At 45.4% G+C, this 18,404-nt stretch overlaps 1 protein-coding gene across 1 annotated transcript; it reads left to right on the top strand.

The window, feature by feature from the left end:
• The first annotated feature begins 904 nt into the window (after positions 1–904).
• LOC119444344 (E3 ubiquitin-protein ligase MARCHF2-like) lies at positions 905–18,201 on the top strand. The gene is made up of 3 exons (XM_037708754.1): positions 905–1,171; positions 12,217–12,437; positions 18,039–18,201. The coding sequence occupies exons 1-3, from the start codon at positions 905–907 to the stop codon at positions 18,199–18,201; spliced, it is 651 nt and encodes a 216-aa protein (XP_037564682.1).
• The last annotated feature ends 203 nt before the right edge of the window (positions 18,202–18,404 follow it).

Below are 18,404 nucleotides of genomic sequence, written 5' to 3'. Positions count from 1 at the left end.
TGTTGCGTTTGTCTCGTTTCGCTCAGCGCACGATTTTGCGCACTGTGCACGAGAACACCTGACTAGCGGTATAAGTCAGTGCTGCACGAACACTGAGGCAGACGCAAGCGGATCACAGAGCATGATCGCGCACTGGAACACAGTAGAAAATTACATAGTTTCGTTGTCTGCGCACGCGACTCCACGTGGGAACAAGCCGACGAAACGGAAGTACATCTCTCTTGCTACGGTGCGGAGTAAAACAAAAACAAGCAGACATTCGGTTTGTGTGTTTTATTATGTCTCTAAACTTTAATTCTTCATTTGAAAGACCGGATTACACAAATAAGAGATGTCGCTTTGAATAAGTTTCGAAGTAACTTGTCACTATGACTGACGTCACAGCACAGAAACATGTACGTAGTCACACTTGCTGTATACGTCAACCCTCCGGCTTGGAGTGCGGCGCCCGTGAGGAGAAGGACAAATGGCGTTCGGTTTCATATTTAAGGTCTTTCCGCGGCGCGTAGGGATGTAATACTTAGCAGGCACGATCGTTAGCGCGCATTGTATGCACTGCGCTTGTCCGCTCAATATGGCCAGACCTGGTGAGGGGCCCTTTATGGCATAATTCTATGGATGTGTATATGTGTATTACACATGTGTGGTGTGAGGCCAGTGTTGCGTATGAATTGAAGCAGTGTTTTGTGGAATCTGTTATCATGTATCCAGCGGTCATAGCTATCCAGCAGCACAGTGGAAGCTGCGAAAAGAACAAAAAAGAGCCGCAACGCGAATACTCGTACAGGCAAGCCAAGAACGGTTTGCGCAGCACCGCTAGTTCTTTTCAACAAAGCTAGGGCTCCACTTCACTGTCCCAATCCTGGTGTGAGACTCTATAGACAAGTGCGGCTGATTGACAGGCATGGCAGACGGCCACGCGTCCCAGAAGGGCGTCGAGCAAGAAGCGACGGTCGAGACGAAGGGTCAGGGCGTGGCGCCTGCGCTGCTCGAGGACTCTGCTGGTCCCATGTGCCGCATCTGCTACGGCGAGGCGGACGAGGAGAACGGGCCCCTGCTGGAACCCTGCGCCTGCAAGGGTTCCATAGCGTTCACGCACAAGGTTTGCCTGGAGACCTGCTTGCGCGAGTGGGAAACCGACAAGTGCAAGACCTGCGACACACGCATCAGGGTGCGCCGTAAGCGAGCGGTAAGGGCGCCATGATCAATTGTAGTGGCGAATAGCGGAAAACGTACTCGTCTTTTTACGAATCGACACCGTACGACATTTCCACAAAGCAAGGAAATTCAGGATATTAGCGAAAAGAAAGAAACATTGGAGAACTTTTGCAATAACCTTATAAAAATAAAAAGGGATGCCGTATGCATGTCTCACACCTCTGATGACGCATATGACGAATTTTTGCGCCTATTTCTTGATGCATACTAGAAGTCATTTCCATAAATCATACACACACACAAAAAGCGCGCAAACCCTGGATAAATAAGGAATGCCTTAAGATGATTAAAAAGAAAGGTAAGCTTTTTAACGGGTTCCTCCAAACGCGTAACATTGATGACTGGGAGATATTTCGGACACATAGAAACAAAAGTAACGCCTTATTACGGATTACAAAGCGAAGCTATCTGTACAGTTACTTCGATATCGGGAGAAAACAGACATTGGGGTTAATGCGGAACAAAATTATTGAGCTACTAAATCGGGCATTTAAAAATGCAGAGGCTCGTGAAATAACGCTGAACAATCAACTTAAACAAGGAGCTGAATTATCTGAAGAATTTTATCATTACTTCGTAAATCTAGTCACTAGCTCTCATTCTCCGGAGCCAGAAAATGGGTTCTCGAGAAATTCTACGAGCATATACTATATGGATCCCACAACTGAGAGTGAAATAAATAACGTGTACAGATCTCTTAGGAACAGCTTAACATGCGATATTGACCACATTAAAATGAGGCTTTTAAAGTACGTTCTTGACTTCATATTGCCACAGCTCACGTATATTTATAATCTTGCTCTCTCGACAGGTGTTTTCCGAAGAAAATGCAAGTGGCAAAGGTTATTACGATATTCAAAAGTGGAGAATGAAACAACTCATCAAATACATGCCAATATCCATGCAGCCCGTGTTCTCCAAAGGTTGAGCAAAGATAATGTAGAATAGAATAACTGGGTTTTCCAACAAGTACAATTTTATTAGCCCCAACCAATTCGCATTCAGCAAAGGCAGGTCTACAGAACTTGTGTCATGCAAAACGAACTCATTCTCAAAGCCTTCGATGAAAAACGCCTGATAGTTGGTATATACATCGACTTCTCGAAGGCGTTCCACCATCTAAACCACTTAACACTTACTAAAAAACTTGAATTATACGGAATTATAGCCACACCGCTCGCGCTTATAACATCTTACCTGCAACGTAGAAAGCAATGTCTTTGCATTCAGGGAAATTTATCTCCGTACAAAGCAATTACCTCAGGTGTCCCCCAAGGGAGCATACTTGGACCGCGTCTATTTAATTTCTATATAGATGATATTAGACAAGATAACCACCGCGCAGAGTACATAACTTATGCTGGTGATACAACCATTTTTTTCGCAGTCATTGTTATGAAACTCTTCAAAGTAGTATTAATGAAGCTCTCCGCGATTTACACAAGTGGAGCGTAGTGAATTCTCTTGAAGTTAACAAAACTAAAACAAAATCTGTTATCTTCACACCTCGACAGTCTTATCTTAGGGAATTCACGTACAGAAATTGTTGACTCAATAAAGTCACTTTGTGTACTTTTTCAAATTCATCTCTCTTGGGACATCCATGTTAACCATGTTGCTACGCAGATAGCAAAGGCAGTAGGAATTCTGCCGAAATTCAAGTTACACTTACCAGCAGCTGTCAATATTCATATTTGTTACGCACTATTTTTTCCATTTAAGTTATTGCTGTTTAGTCTGGGGCACAACCACGTTCACGAACCTGAACCAGCTGCTTATTTTACAAAAGAAAGCACTTCGTCACATTGCATGCGTTGATAAAACTGCGCACACAAAGTCTCTATTTATAAAATACAATGTTGTATCTGTGCATAACTTGTACCCTCAAAATTTGGCCAGAAAGTGTAAATACGATTCAGGCGGACTTCTACGTACATTTTCAAAGTTGACGCCACTCACAAGGTCTTATAATTGACGCAGTGATGATATCTGGAAAATACCCTTTACACCCCTTATGTTAACAAAACAAAGTCTTCATCACACGCTTCCAAAGCTGTTAAACGAACTTCATCAATCCGGAAACAATTTAGAAACAACTGGGAACTGTAGAATTGAGGCATTTCTTGTTGCGAAGGATTGAAGAATTTCTTTTGTGTGAAAGCTACACATTCTGTAAAATTTTATTCCAGTTTTAGAAATTTTTTCATTGCTAAAATTGTATAAAGGAAAGGTGAATTTATTTTCAGGAATGCGTTAGTGGCTTATCATTATACAACGTGTACAAACATTTTCTATTTCCAAGATCTCACTGTATGCCATGTAAACAGGGGCTTGAAGTTTCTAAATTGAATCGATCGACTTTTTTTGGAGCCCTCGTCTTCCACAAAAGAACAGACTTGTGGATCGAATAAAGTTTTCGGGTTGATTGAAGAAATGTGTACGGAAACCTTACAATAAATGGGACGTAACAGTAAAGTGAACTGCACGACTCCTGTACAGTGCGGCTGCATTCCAATGGTATAGTTTGAATTTTTCCTCCAGCAGCTCGTAAGGATTAAAGAAGGGTCTTGTAAGCTGTCAGGGTTGCGATGTGGCCTTCTTGGTTCATCGAGTCTAGTCGAGTTTTAGCGCAAAAAAAGGACGCAAAGAGATGCACATACAACACGCACTGTGCTGGTGTCCACAACGAACTTTATTTTCAGAACCAAGCCGAAATTAAACATCTTTTGCCGCACACATTGCAAACCACGTGCACCTGCTTAATTGCAAACCACGTGCACCTGCTTAAAAAGAACTTTACAATTACAGTCGATTCACGTAATTCGACCTTGGCTAACTCCACCTTTCAAATAATCCGACCGCGTTGCATAGTCAATGCTAGGAGCTATACGCTGCTCTTGTAGCAAAACTCGTTTATTAAGGCGAAAACCTTATATCACTTATAAGTCAGTCGACCCTGAACGAAAATGCATGGACACGAAAGGTACAAAAAGGCTAAGAACCCACGACCTTTGGTCTGAGTCACACCCTCGACCTTTGGTGGGAGTCGGAACCACCACCTTGGATGGTAATTAAGGCGAACTTAATTAAGGCCCAGATAATTAAGATAGTATTCAGACCTTCGAACCCACGACGTTTGGTGTGAATGAAGGCGAAGTTAATTAAGGCACAGTTCATTCACACAGACAAAGAACTTTATTAAATAGGTCCTGAGAAGCCCTGCCCTAGGGCAGAGCTGCGGGCCGCTCCCACGTGGGGACGGGTAGGCCGAGCCTAACAGCGGCATCGTGGGCTTTCTGGACAGCCCAAGTTTGTCGTCACAGTTCTGAGCTCTGGATGGCAGAGCTCCATTCTTCTTCCGTGATGCGATTGGGCCCCTGTAACGAGGGGCATCGCCAGAGCATGTGTTGTAGATTGCTAACAGTCGCACAGTCGGGGCAAGTAGAGCTAAAAGCCTCTGGAGTGATCGAATGAAAAGGGCCAGGTTGGGATAGGACTTAGTCTGAAGCATTGCGTAAAGTGGACGACAGAGGTCTAGCCAGTTTTCTATGAGGTGGAGGATAAGTCCTCCTACCCAGGTTATAGTGCTTAGTGATTTCGTTGAATGTAATGAGAGTGTCCCGAAACTCGAGAACCCGGGCCTCTGAGCTCGCCCCTGCTCCCGCGCGGTGGGTTAGTGCGCGCGCTTGGGAGTGGGCGATGTCATTGAGATTGGGCAAGGAGTCAAGCTGGGGGCCGGGGTGCGCCGGCAACCACGTGATGGTGTGCGTAGAGATGATCTTGCTATTGAGAATCTTGTGAGCCTCCTCAGCAATGGACCCTGAAGCGAAAGCCCTGACTGCCGATCTCGAATCAGTGAAGATTTGTGTTTTGCTGCTGTCTAGAGTGCCATAGCAATTGCGACCTGCTCCGCTCTTGATGGAGTTGAGCACTTCAGGGAAGCTGCATTCACTATCTGTCCGTTGTGATCAACGATGGCAGTGTCGAAGTTAGACGACTGTCAATATTGGGCTGCATCGACAAAACATGCTGAGTGGGGATCGTCTTTGGTACTCTTGAGGAGAGCGAGGGCTCTTGCCCTGCGTCTGCCTACGTTGTGTTGAGGATGAACATTACGGGGAAACTGTGCGACTCGTATATTATTCCTTTGATCTTCTGAGATTTGATATTTCCGTTCTGCCATTAGTATAAGGTTGATCCCAAGAATCGCCAGGATCTTCTTTCTATCCGGGGTGCAGGATAGACGGGCCAGTTGGGCCGACTCCTGGACCTCAATTATCTCGTCAAAAGTGTTATGCACTCCTAGTTGCATAAGGAGGTCCGTGCTCGCCCGTAACGGAATGCCTAGTACTCTTTTGATACTCTTTCTGATGAGCGTGTTAAGTTTTTTCTTTTTGGAGTTATACCAATTGTGCATGGCTGCCACATAAACTATGTGACTCATGAGGAAGGCGTGGAATAATCTGAGGCGTGAATATCTGAGTTCATTCAGATAGATTTATTTAAGACACTCGAACCCAAGACCTTGGGTGGGAGTCGAACTCTCGAGCTTTGGAATTAAGAGGGATGACTAAGCGAAGTAAGCGAATTCAGAGGATAAGTACGCGAATTAGGCGAGATGACTAAGCAAAGTAAACTAAGCGAATTAAGGAAGAAGTGTACGTCATGTGTACGTCTTTAATGCATCGGCACTTGGGCTTTCGCCTTCAAGTCGTCTTAACATAAGATAACATAACAGATAAAATAACGTAAGAGACCGTCGGAATTTTTCTAACGGCGAAAGTATGCCGCTTCGGTCAATCCGGCCCTTACCGACTTCCACCTGCATGTGTGCAGTGTTTCATAAAAACTTGAACCGACAAGAAATTTAGTTGATGGCGCTAGTGCTTCAATCGGTGGGGAGACCACCGTCAATACTTTCCACCTTCAATAGGTGCAAAGTAATTTTAATTTTTAAATGCATAAGCCTACCCAACAAAGAATCATGTCCGTCCGTCACGTAAGACGTAAGACGGGGGTATGAGTTATTACTCATACCCCCGTTAGCAAGCAAAACGTGCAGTGGCTCATACTCCAGTAAGGTTGAGGTTACATGCGCTCAGCATTGCATAAATTAAAGCGAACAGTGCATAAATTCATTGAAATCACCCATACAACACACGGAACAGCATACGTTTCAATAAAGAACAAGCTCAAAACAAGTATCCCAACCATCAATAAAGCATTGCATACCCCCCTCGGCAGTTGTAGTGGTGGTTTTGCAAGAGCTTCGCTGGGCATTAACTGTCGCAGGTCGGTGACGACCGATAAGGGTTGATAATAATCGGATGTAGTCCGATAAAGTTAATAACAAGCGGTAAAGCTCAATAAGTCTTTATGCTGGTCGGATCAAGTTTGACAAGATTGATAATGACAGCGCGCTGCGTGAAGATGAGCAAGTGGCACACTGCTTACACGTGCTTAGGCAACTCTAGTGGAGTTTCTCTGTGAATTATTTATATTTTAGTGGTCACCGCTCCTATCCGGCCGTGAGGCCATTTACTCCTGCTTGTTTCCTGTCTCGTCGCACCCACATACTCAGCTGTCAACGTTTTCCCTTCAGAATGGGGTCGCGTGGCAATTACATAGGGCTATCCATTGAGGTTAGACGTGTACGTAACTAATTACACGTAATTGATTACTTGTAATCCATAACATGTTTCGTAATATTGTACCATGATTTTCCATGCTCACGTTGGTTTCGACGGGAATTCAGGGCGCAGGCTCCTTTCCCAAGCGTATCACCCCTGAAGGAAGCCGAACGCCAGGCCGGGGCACGCTTGTACCCATTTGAACCAGTGAGTGCCCGGCGGCGGTGGAAATCGAACCCACAACCTCCCGGAGCCGAGGCGGGCGCTCTACACACGGACAATTTTTTTCAGCTATTCATGAGCCCAACTATTCAGTCCCCGCAACACTGAAGCGCTGCGTTTTACAGAGGGCCCAGATGCTTCGTAACGACGATATTGTGTGCAGGATGTCCATACGTTAGAACACCGCCCTACACCCCAGCCCACACATCCCACCAGTTGTGTCGCTGCTGACTTCTTTATTACAAAAACCGAGATGACCAACGAAATTTTCGAAGAACAATCGTTTGTAAAGGTAAGCAATGTGTGAATGGCTGCACAGGACTCTCGGAAAGTGGCAAGCCTGCGAGTTATGTCTACTGCAACTGTGTAAGGTTATTAAGAGTTCGGAGGAAAGTAACGCGGAAGTAATCGATTACTTTTGAATAACTCCTAAGTTACTTTCATAGTGCAGTAATTGGTAACTGTAATCAATTACATTTTTGAATGAAGTAACTGTAATTGCAATCGGTTACTTTTTTCCTGTACCGTGTATAAATCTGATTGAGGTCATGAAAAGGATTCTTCAGGATTTCGTGCTCTCAGGAGAAAACTGATATGCGAGAATTGATAATAGCAACGCCGAAGCCTACAGCCAGGATTAGATTCACAGGAAAAGGGAGCGTATGCGTACACCATTTGGTCGACGAAGCCACGAATACCAACACACACACACACACACACACACCACACCACACACACACACACACACACACACACACACACACACACACACACACACCCACACACACACACACACACACACACACACACACACACCACACACACACACACACACACACACACACACACACACCACACACACACACACCACACACACACACCACACACCACACACACACACACACACACCACCACACACACACACACACACACACACACACACACACACACCACACACACACACACACACACACCACACACACACACACACACACACACACACACACACACACACACACACACACCACACACACACACACACACCACACACACACACACACACACACACACCACACACACACACACACACACACACACACCACACACACACCACACACACACACACACACACACACACCACACACACACACACACACACACACACACACACACACACACACACACACACACACACACACACACACACACACACACACACACACACACCACACAGCACGCACGCACACGACGCACGCACGCACACGCGCACGCACGCACACGCACACGCACACGCACACGCACACGCACGCACACACGCGCACACACACACAGGCATCAAGACATGTCATTCGGGTGCTCTGGCGCCGTTTGCCATCCATGTCAAAGCAAGTTGCTTAACAACACGTTTGTACCAGACATTTACACTTTCCTTAGTTCACCCATGATTGTGAAAGCACGCGGAGTGGTCTACCCACCAAAAAAGACCTGAAATGTGATAGCGCTTTGGCTGATAATGCTTTGGCCCTACGGAAGCCTTGGTCACAATAAAATCAGTGACAGAGACACAGCATAATTTTTTAAGCACGTTTTTGCATATGACGCAAGCAGCGAGTATACATCGTCGGAAGTGTCTTGTCATCACCCCTTAGATAGAACGTGTGTTAGTGGCACTCGGACGTCACTGAGGTCTTGCATTGTTGTATCTAAGATGGGACGCACGTGCGTGTTTGTGGCTCTCTGATGTCACTGATTACTTGCTCTGTATAGCTATCTAAGACACCCACGTAAGTGCCTTGGGGTTCTTTTCCGCTGTATTGCACATAGCAATAAACAGGTATTCCGTCAAGTTGGCTACTGCGTACTTAAAGCTACAAGAGGAAGTATCCCATCATTTCTATTCAGGTTGTGCGCCATGGTCTCAATATCCAGGTATTCTAGATGCAGGTGATACGTGAGCTTCTTTTCGATGCCTAAACCACGTGTCCAGTCAATAATGTGTCCTCTAGACTCAGCATGTTGAGCAAGGGTACTCGAGGCTACGAGCCGTTTTCGGACCTCGTGCTCGTGCTGTTTCACTGGTATCTTTTAATTAGTTGTCTCACCGATATACTCGGAATCACCGAAAGATATGACGTAAACTACACCGGAGAAATTATTACGTGGCAGCCACTTTTTTACGTTGACTAAAACGTTGCTTAGTTTGCGTTCTAGCACATGCGCAATTTTGAAGTATTATCAGCGCATGATTCGAGCGATGGTCTCACTTGTGCTTGGGAAATATAGAAGGGCAGCTCGCTCCCTAAGAGGCGATGTAGAACGATGTCTTGCTGGGTGCGGAAGTTTCTTCTGCACTGAGGACAGAAAAGGTGAAGGGCAGCCACAGGTTTTCAAATCTTCACAAAGGTTCGCAACATCACGCGCGCAGTCTTCCTATCTTGTGAAAACAGTTTTTGCTCACTGAACCGTGTAGCAGCAACATACATTTTGTGTGATTGCGGCAGCACCGAGTTAAAATGCAAGTAGTGGCCTGTATGTCTAGACTTTGTGTAGACGTGGAATGACAGGCCATTGTTAGCGTGCTTGACAATAACGTCAAGAAATGGTAGACAACTGTTTGCTTCATGCACGACGTTGAATGTATTGCCTTTTCCACACTATTCAGATGAGTAGTGAACGCAGAGACAGCATCGTGGTGAATTATGCAGAAGCAGTGATCTATATATCTTGGAAAGACCTTTGGAGAAGGTGTAAAATATGCGAGAGCCCGATGTTCTACGCCCTGCATGGCAAGACTGGCAGCAGAAACAAATATATATGCAGCTGTGCCACAGATTTGCAAGTAAAAATTATGTTGGAAGATAAATTGAGTATTCGACAAACATAACCTTAGGAGTCGGGACTGGTCCGCAACGTCAATTTGAGACCTGTCGGGCAGCGATCCGTCAGTGATGGGGGCGGCCGTGCAAACCCTTATGGCCAGCTCTACTGAAACGTTTCTGAATAACGATTTAACATCGATTGAGACCATAACGCCATCAACAGCAGGGAAAATGTTTCGTGGCTTTTCAATAAATTTATTTATTGCAATAGCCCGCATAGGAACCTCTTGGTTGTGTATTTTTGGTAGCTTTCAGTTCTATTTTGGTCATTGCATCACTCCGTGTTTATTCAATATGTGATTTTCCTGCCAGACGCGTTTCCGTGAAACCTTAGATTTTTGACCGATGCCACTTTGAAAGGCAAGGCCTGTAGCCAGTTGCGAAACTCCATTGTTGCAGAATTTTTTGTTCGAGCCGGTCGTTTTAAAGGTATTCATTCTAAGGTAGGTAGTGCTACAAATGCTGTTGGAAGCCTGAGCTGCCGGCCTGAAGACAAAAATATTCCGGAGCAATTATTTTCAACAGAATAATAAATGTGTCTGCCGCAACAAAAGTCCGGAAACGACTCCGCACATCGTAATGAAATTTTATGGCATATGGCCAACAAGAAACGTTGGCGTCCCATAGCATGCACTAGGATTCAAAGTGGTTGGAAGCATTCACTGGTCAGTAGTCGATAGAAGCAAGAGACACCTATAGCAAACTCTTATAGCAGGAAAGAGATTGATAGGACCGGATCAGCTACAGGCATAAGTACAAGGTTGACAAATGGTTTACGGAGGAGAGAAATAGATTAAGGGTATCTAGTGCAAAATGCTAGACTGATAAGCCTGTATAAATTACCTATTAGCTCAAGCAGGCAAGGTGACCATTTGTGACAGTCACGTTTCAAAGGAGATGCCAAATACAATTATAATCATCATTGTTTCCTTCATTCCAGGCACCTTGCGGCGGGTAGTAAAGTTTCTGTCGCACCACGTTACGGGTGTCTTCACTGAAAAAAAAAGTCGCAGTTTCGCCCGGAAGGCAAAGCATCGATTGCGATAGCAAATTAGTAGAAACAAGGATAGTAGTTTAACGGACCGTATAAAGTTGTAAACATTCGCTTACTAACTAAATAGACAAGCACGGTGTCACGCTCGCACAGGTAAACATGAACACATCTCGCTCGATGACCGCGGAAACTTGCTGTGAAAGCACCGGAGTGAGATAGCGCGCCAGAAGCAGCCCGCAAATTGACCTTCGCGCTGTCTCTCGTCCTGCTTCAACGCTAACTAAACGCTGAAAGCACAGCGCATATGAAGCTACCGGCACTCGGCGCATGCACTTTGTTCCGATCGCATATCGCTTTAAAGATAAGGCCCTCGCGGGCGCACTTCGCCCACATTCGCAGATCGCTTTCAAGATACGGTGCCCTCGCGGCCGTGCTGTGAGCCGCAGCCGACGCAGCAGAACGCACCCACCCACCCTCTCTCTCGCCGTCGCCTCGCCCCCGTGCCTTGCGTGCGAAAGAAGGACGCGCGCTTCCGGCCGGCCTTCCTCCTTCGCGTGCACTACATTGAGCCGCACCCTCGTACGCTTTCAGTCGCGCATTTTATCGCCATTGGACTTTATACGGAACCTGACGGCGACGACGGCGACGCCGACGGCAGAAATGCGCTTGGAGTGTCCATATAATTGCTATCGCAGCAAAAGAAAAAAAATACGCCTGCTATGGCGCGATTAAACCAGTTACCTCCAGCACGTTAGCCCGATGTGCTATACACAGTGCTCATTTCAACTGTGTTCATTTCACACAAAGCTTAATCGATGACTTCTATTCAGGAATGGGCCTGAACATGGACATGCTTGGCATTGCGGCATTTCGTGGCGTATGACGGCAATAGGGGATATGCGAAATTCCGTAAGCAGGCTTTTCCGCTTGTCTAACTTCCTACCAATGTGACAGTGTTCTCGTTGGTAGCGCAGTTAAAGGTGAGACACGCGTTATGAAAGTTTGGATGGTGCGGAGACACAAGGCGGCAGGAATGATATCACCGGGCAGCACGTTGACAACTTATTTACGATTCTAGCCTGAGGTCCGCCATCTGCGTTGGTCGGACGAGGTATGTGGAGGAGCGCACTCTAACAATTTCGCATACCCCCGATTCCTTGTCATTCGAGAGTTCCGCTTCTGTGACTGCGTGCGTTATTATTTCGCTCCTGGTCTAGTTACGTGCCAAGCTAGCCGGGGTGCGCAGTAGTAATCGCGCCACTTTCTGCTGCAGCCGTTGTGGCACTTCGTCAGAGACGCCCGCGACTGGAAAGACGTGTGCCAGATAGCGACCAATGCCGCGATGGGCACGGGTGACGTCATTGTCATGGTACTCGCCTGGATGTACGCCAGCAGGATCCTGGGCAGGCAGGGCTGGATCATCTACCTACTCATCATCGTCATGCTCTTCTCCCTCACCATCTTCTGGACCATAGTGGAGGCCGCGCGCCTGATGTATGTAGATGCACGTTGAGCATTGTTTTCGCACAATATGACATCCCTTACCAGTGGAGTGTAGATAAACAGTAGGGGTGTGCGAATATTGATTTTTGGGACCGAATCAAATACAAGTCGAATAGCGCCAGAATCGAATCGAATATCGAATACTTTTCGAATAGCTTTCGAATAATGAATAGCCGCTATCGCAATTAATATAAGGTGATCACATCCCGGTATTCTTTAAGTTAGCAGGTTTCTGTCATTTCATAGTAAGTTATGAAGCGTTGTTTATTAAAAGCACTAATGAAGCATTATAGGAGCAAACAAGTAGTTCCTTCGCATGCACAGGACTCTTCAGAGAGTGCGAATGATCGCTGTACAGCGTGCAAAATACGGCTACCTAAGTGGCGTGGAGCAGAGGTAGAATACTCGGCCTCAAACCTGAAGGTCGTAAGTTCGAATCCTACTCCAGTCCACCACATTTTCAAACATGAAGTGGTGCCTCACACCAGCAAGAAAAAAAATATACTACCTACAGCTAGTGGGGCTATACTAGTTCAGGTGCAACCAAACTAGGAAGATCCACTAAGCTTCATCAAAGTCACTCCCTCACCAGAACAGGAATTGGCCTCCCTGGTGCAGTACTCGCCCACTACCTCCCTCATGACTCCGACAATTAACCCATGGCCCTCAGTCCCCAGTGGCTGCGGAGCACCTGACCAAGGCGGCGGTCAGACCTGCTACGCGGCAGAGGGTGCTAAGAATCTCTGGGTACAGGCCACCAATGAAAACTGAACCTGGCAACGTTCAACACGCGCACCCTCTCGAGTGAGGCTAGCTTAGCAGGACTATTTGAAGAAATATCAGGCATTGCCTGGGATATTATTGTCCTTAGTGAGGTTAGAAGAACTGGTGAGGCTTACACAGTGCTGACTAACGGCCACGTCCTCTGCTACAGAGGTCTTCCAGATAAGAGAGAATCCGGAGTAGGACTTCTAGTCCATAACAACATAGCGGGCAACATTGATGAATTCTACAGCATTAACGAGAGGGTAGCAGTCGTCGTAATACACCTGAATAGGAGGTACAAAATGAAGGTAGTACAAGCCTACGCCCCAACCTCTAGTCACGATGATGAAGAAATAGAACAGTTTTATGAAGATGTTGAATAAGCAATGAGAAAGGTGCAAACTCAGTATACTGTAATCATGGGCGACCTCAATGCAAAAGTGGGGAAAAAGCAGGTTGGCGAGCAAGCAATTGGCAACTACGGCATCGATTCTAGGAATGCAAGAGGAGAGATGTTAGTAGAATTCGCGGAAAGGAATAGGCTCCAAATAATGAATACCTTCTTCAGGAAGCGCAGCAACAGGAAGTGGACCTGAAAAAGCCCTAATGGAGAAACAAGGAATGAAATAGATTTCATACTCTCTGCCGATTCAAGCATATTGCAGGATGTAGAAGTGTTAGGCAAGGTAAAGTGCAGTGACCATAGGTTAGTGAGGTCTAGATTTCTCTCAATTTGCAGAAAGAAAGAGTGAAATTAGTCAAGAGGAAACAGGCCAACCTAGAAGCAGTAAGGGTAAAAGCAGACCAATTCAGGCTGGTGCTAGCTAACAAATATGCAGCTTTAGAACACGAAGATGAGGACAACAAAGAGGTAATGAATGAAACCGTAACTAGGCTGATCTCAGAAGCAGCAAATGAAGTGGTAAGTAAGGCACCAAGGCAACCAGTAGGTAAGCTCTCCCAAGAAACAAAGGACCTAATAAAGAAACGACAAAACATGAAAATGTCCAACTCAAGAGATCAGATAGAATTCGCTGAACTGTCAAAACTGATCAACAAGAAGAAAGTAAGGGATATTCGAAATTATAATGTGGGAACGATTGAGGAAGCCGTAAAATATGGACGCAGCATTAAATCAGTAAGAAGAAAGCTTGGCATAGGACAAGGCAAGATGTATGCACTGAAAGATAAGCATGGTAATATCATCAGCAATTTCGATGACATAGTAAAAGCAGCGGAAGAATTCTACACTGACCTGTACAGTGCCCAAGACAGCCAAGCTACTTTCATTCGAAATAGTGATGAACCGGATACAGAGGCTCCTTCTATAACTAGCGATGAAGTTAGAAGGGCCTTGAAAGACATGACCAGGGGAAAAGCTGCTGGAGAAGATGGAATAACAGTAGATTTAATCAAAGATGGAGGAGATATCATGCTTGAAAAGCTTGCGGCCCTTTATACGCAACGCCTCACAACTTCAAGTGTACCAGAGAGCTAGAAGAACGCCAACATTATACTAATCCACAAGAAGGGAGACGTTAAAGAATTGAAGAATTATAGACCCATTAGTTTGCTTTCAGTATTGTATAAAATATTCTCCAAGATAATTTTCAATAGAATCAGGGCAACACTTGACTTCAGCCAACCAAGAGAACAGGCTGGCTTCAGGAAGGGATATTCTACGATAGATCATATCCATGTCATCAATCAGGTAATCGAGAAATCTGTGGAGTACAATCAACCTCTGTATATGGCCTTCATAGATTATGAAAAGGCATTCGAATTATTAGAGGTACCAACAGTCATAGAGGCATTGCGTAATCAAGGAGTACAGGAGGCATACGTGAATATCTTAGCAAACATCTACAAGGATTCCACAGCTACCTTGGTTCTCCACAAGGAAAGTAGAAAGTTACCTATCAAGAAAGGAGTCAGGCAAGGAGACACAATCTCTCCAATGCTATTCACTGCATGCTTAGAAGATGTGTTCAAGCTCTTAGACTGGGAAGGCTTAGGATTGAGGATCAACGGCGAATATCTCAGCAACGTTCGGTTTGCAGATGACATTGTCCTATTCAGCAACAATGCAGACGAATTACAGCAAATGATTGAGGGCCTTAATCGAGAAAGTGTATGAATTGGGTTGAAGATGAATATGCAGAAGACAAAGATAATGTTCAATAGCCTGGCAAGGGAACAAAAATTCAGGATCGCCAGTCAGCCTCTAGAGTCTGTAAAGGAGTACGTTTATGTAGGTCAATTACTCACAGGGGACCCTGATCACGAAAAAGAAATTTACAGAAGAATAAAATTGGGTTGGAGTGCATACGGCAGGCATTACCAAATCCTGACTGGGAGCTTACCACTGTCGTTGAAAAGAAAAGTTTACAATCATTGCATTCTACCAGTGCTAACATATGGGGCAGAAACTTGGAGGTTAACAAAGAAGCTCGAGAACAAGTTAAGGACCACGCAAAGAGCGATGGAACGAAAAATGTTAGCACTAACATTAAGAGACAGGAAGAGAGCGGTGTGGATCAGAGAACAAACGGGGATAGCCGATATTCTAGTTGACATTAAGCGGAAGAAATGGAGCTGGGCAGGCCATGTAATGCGTAGGATGGATAACCGTTGGACCATTAGGGTTACAGAATGGATACCAAGAGAAGGGAAGCGCAGTCGAGGTCGGCAGAAAACCAGATGGGATGATGAAGTTAGGAAATTTGCTGGCGCAAGTTGGAATACGCTAGCGCAAGACAGGGGTAATTGGAGATCGCAGGGAGAGGCCTTCGTCCTGCAGTGGACATAAAATATAGGCTGATGATGATGATGATGAAGTGGCGTAGCCTGCTCCAGTACGCAAGTTCTCATGTTTTATGTCTACACAACACCCTCGCAGGTGAAAATTTGCCGTACTTTTGCTGCAATATCATGTGTATTTTGGGGAAGTTGACGTTTTGAAATATTCGAAATGTATTTAAAAAATATCCTCATTTACGAATAGTGACTGTTCGATTCGAATAAGGAATCCAATTCCTAGGACACTATTCAATTCGTTATTCGAAAGTACCGAATGTTCGCACACCCCTAATAAACAGCAATTCTTGCCCTGCTTCAAGCAACCCTGTATTCTAAGCCTTGCAGCTTTTCTCTAGGTTTAATTTTCTGTCATCTCGGACTGGTTTTTTTTTTCTCTTGATAGCCATGCTGGTTTTTTAAATGGATTACCATCTGGGGGGGGGGGGGGGGGCGTCTCCTATGCGCTTCAGGACCAGCGCGACTCATTGGTATCTCTTACCTTCAACTTTTATATTTCTTACTTGCCTTTGATATATATATTTTTTGATGTGGTTTGATATGTTTTCATTATGCCACACTCTTTATCCGGTGTTGCACGTGATGTTTTTATCTATGAAGTAAAATTTAGCCTACGGGCTTCAAACGAAACCTCGCGAAAAGCTTCGCAGCGCCGTGCCGCTGTTCGCTCCATTCGCTCAATGCTTGCATTTGAAACAGGCTTTACGCTGTTACATCCAACACTTTGTTGCAACGACTGTGCGCCTTCAGGTTTGACCCTCGAAACCCGGAAAGGCGGGGATGCGTTCTTAGTAACCGCTTTGTATGCCGACGAAAAATACCACTGTGCTCCGCCGAAAAACCACGAAAATGTTCTCTGCCGCGTCGTCGTCGAGGGAGTTTTGAACTGCTGATTCAGACTCCTTACGAGCAGCGTCATGCGCTGCCAGATTTTTGCCTAACTTTTCTGAACTATAACTTTTCTGAGCTAAACAAAGTGGTTTGTTATATCTATTTGAAGAAAATTTTCTCCTTATTAAACCAAGATTTCAAATACAAGGATTTCTACAAGTTCGATAGAAATTATGATGACTTCGTTATATTTATTACACCAATATAACCAGTTTTGTTTAAGGAGGTTTGACTATATCTACTTCAGGACAAAGTTGCAACCACTTCCCAGCGATCTCCAGTTATCGCAGCCTTACGTCAGCCTAGCCGAAATTATCCATGCAAATTTTACAGTAACATAACGTGACGTAATCATCTGCCATCTTCAACTGCGCTTCCCCTCTCTTGACAACCATTCTGTTACTCCAAAAGATTACCGGGTACCGGCCGTACGGACTACATGAGCTGCTAAACAAAATTTTTTCCTTTAATCCCAACTGGAAGATGATCTATGATCGATTACTTTCTCATCTCATTCTAACTCAATGAGATCGAAGAGAGAATTGGTGTCAAAAGAAGGAAAGTGCAGTTGATGATGGTAGAGAAGTTAATGCTGTGATGACATTAGGAGATTTGCAAGCATAAGATGGTGCAAGCTTGCGCAAGAAATTGGTAATTGGAGATCAGTGGGAGAGGCCTTCGCCTTGCAGTGGACATAAACAACAGAATGATGATGGTTCTCTGATTCATGCCACCATATTCCTGTCTCTGAGCCCACGAGTTTAGCACGGAATCGAAATATAGATTGTTTGAGAAGGTAACCTTTTGAGTAGCTTCGCAGCAATAGCACCTGTTCGGTAGGTGACGCATACTTTTTACTATTGTGTTCTCTACCGATCAGTTCGGGCATATTCTATATGCGGGATGGCACATGGGAGTTTCACTTGTAAATACCGGCTGGTGCAGTTTCGGCTTGTACAGTCCTGATGTTTGTTACATTGTACAGTCATGTGGGATTAACGTTGTAAAAGGAATCAAAGCTTTCCCGTTTTCCCACCAAATGGTGCTCTGTCCTGGACAGTTGCGCGGACACAGCTTGCAAACGTGTACTCACTCTTTCTCTCTCTCTTTTTCGTTCAGCATCTTCTACGAGCAGTACAGTGCCTGGAGGAGGACGACCACCAAAGTGGAACTGATTTTGGACCCCGTCGACACGAGCATCGCACACACAGAGCCCGTAAGCACCGGAGCGGGGCACCAGGCCAACGAATTCGATGGCGTCGCGATGAATGCCACACTCTGAGACAAATAGGGTCCAGCGCCTTTTTTTAACTACGATTAGCAATATATGGGAACATTACCCGCTTTGCGGTGCGTCTGTTTGTTTCTAACATTGCACCAGTGACCCAAGCTATCTACTAACTTTGGCCGCTAGGCGGATGCTGGCTGATGTCGTGCCGACCGAGCAGACGACACGGGCCTCCGTGAGTATGTGCCCGAATGGAC

Source organism: Dermacentor silvarum, chromosome 3, assembly GCF_013339745.2.
Source record: "Dermacentor silvarum isolate Dsil-2018 chromosome 3, BIME_Dsil_1.4, whole genome shotgun sequence".
Classification (NCBI taxonomy): domain Eukaryota; kingdom Metazoa; phylum Arthropoda; class Arachnida; order Ixodida; family Ixodidae; genus Dermacentor; species Dermacentor silvarum.
Note: the sequence above shows the minus strand (reverse complement) of the source record. Positions and strands in the feature narration are given on the sequence as shown.

Excerpts from the sequence above, each read along its gene's own strand:
- LOC119444344 (XM_037708754.1), top strand. The coding sequence starts at position 905 with ATGGCAGACGGCCACGCGTCCCAGAAGGGCGTCGAGCAAGAAGCGACG. Across the intron at positions 1,172-12,216 it reads CCTGCGACACACGCATCAGG|CCGTTGTGGCACTTCGTCAG; the intron begins GTGCGCCGTAAG and ends TTTCTGCTGCAG. Across the intron at positions 12,438-18,038 it reads GTGGAGGCCGCGCGCCTGAT|CATCTTCTACGAGCAGTACA; the intron begins GTATGTAGATGC and ends TTTTTCGTTCAG.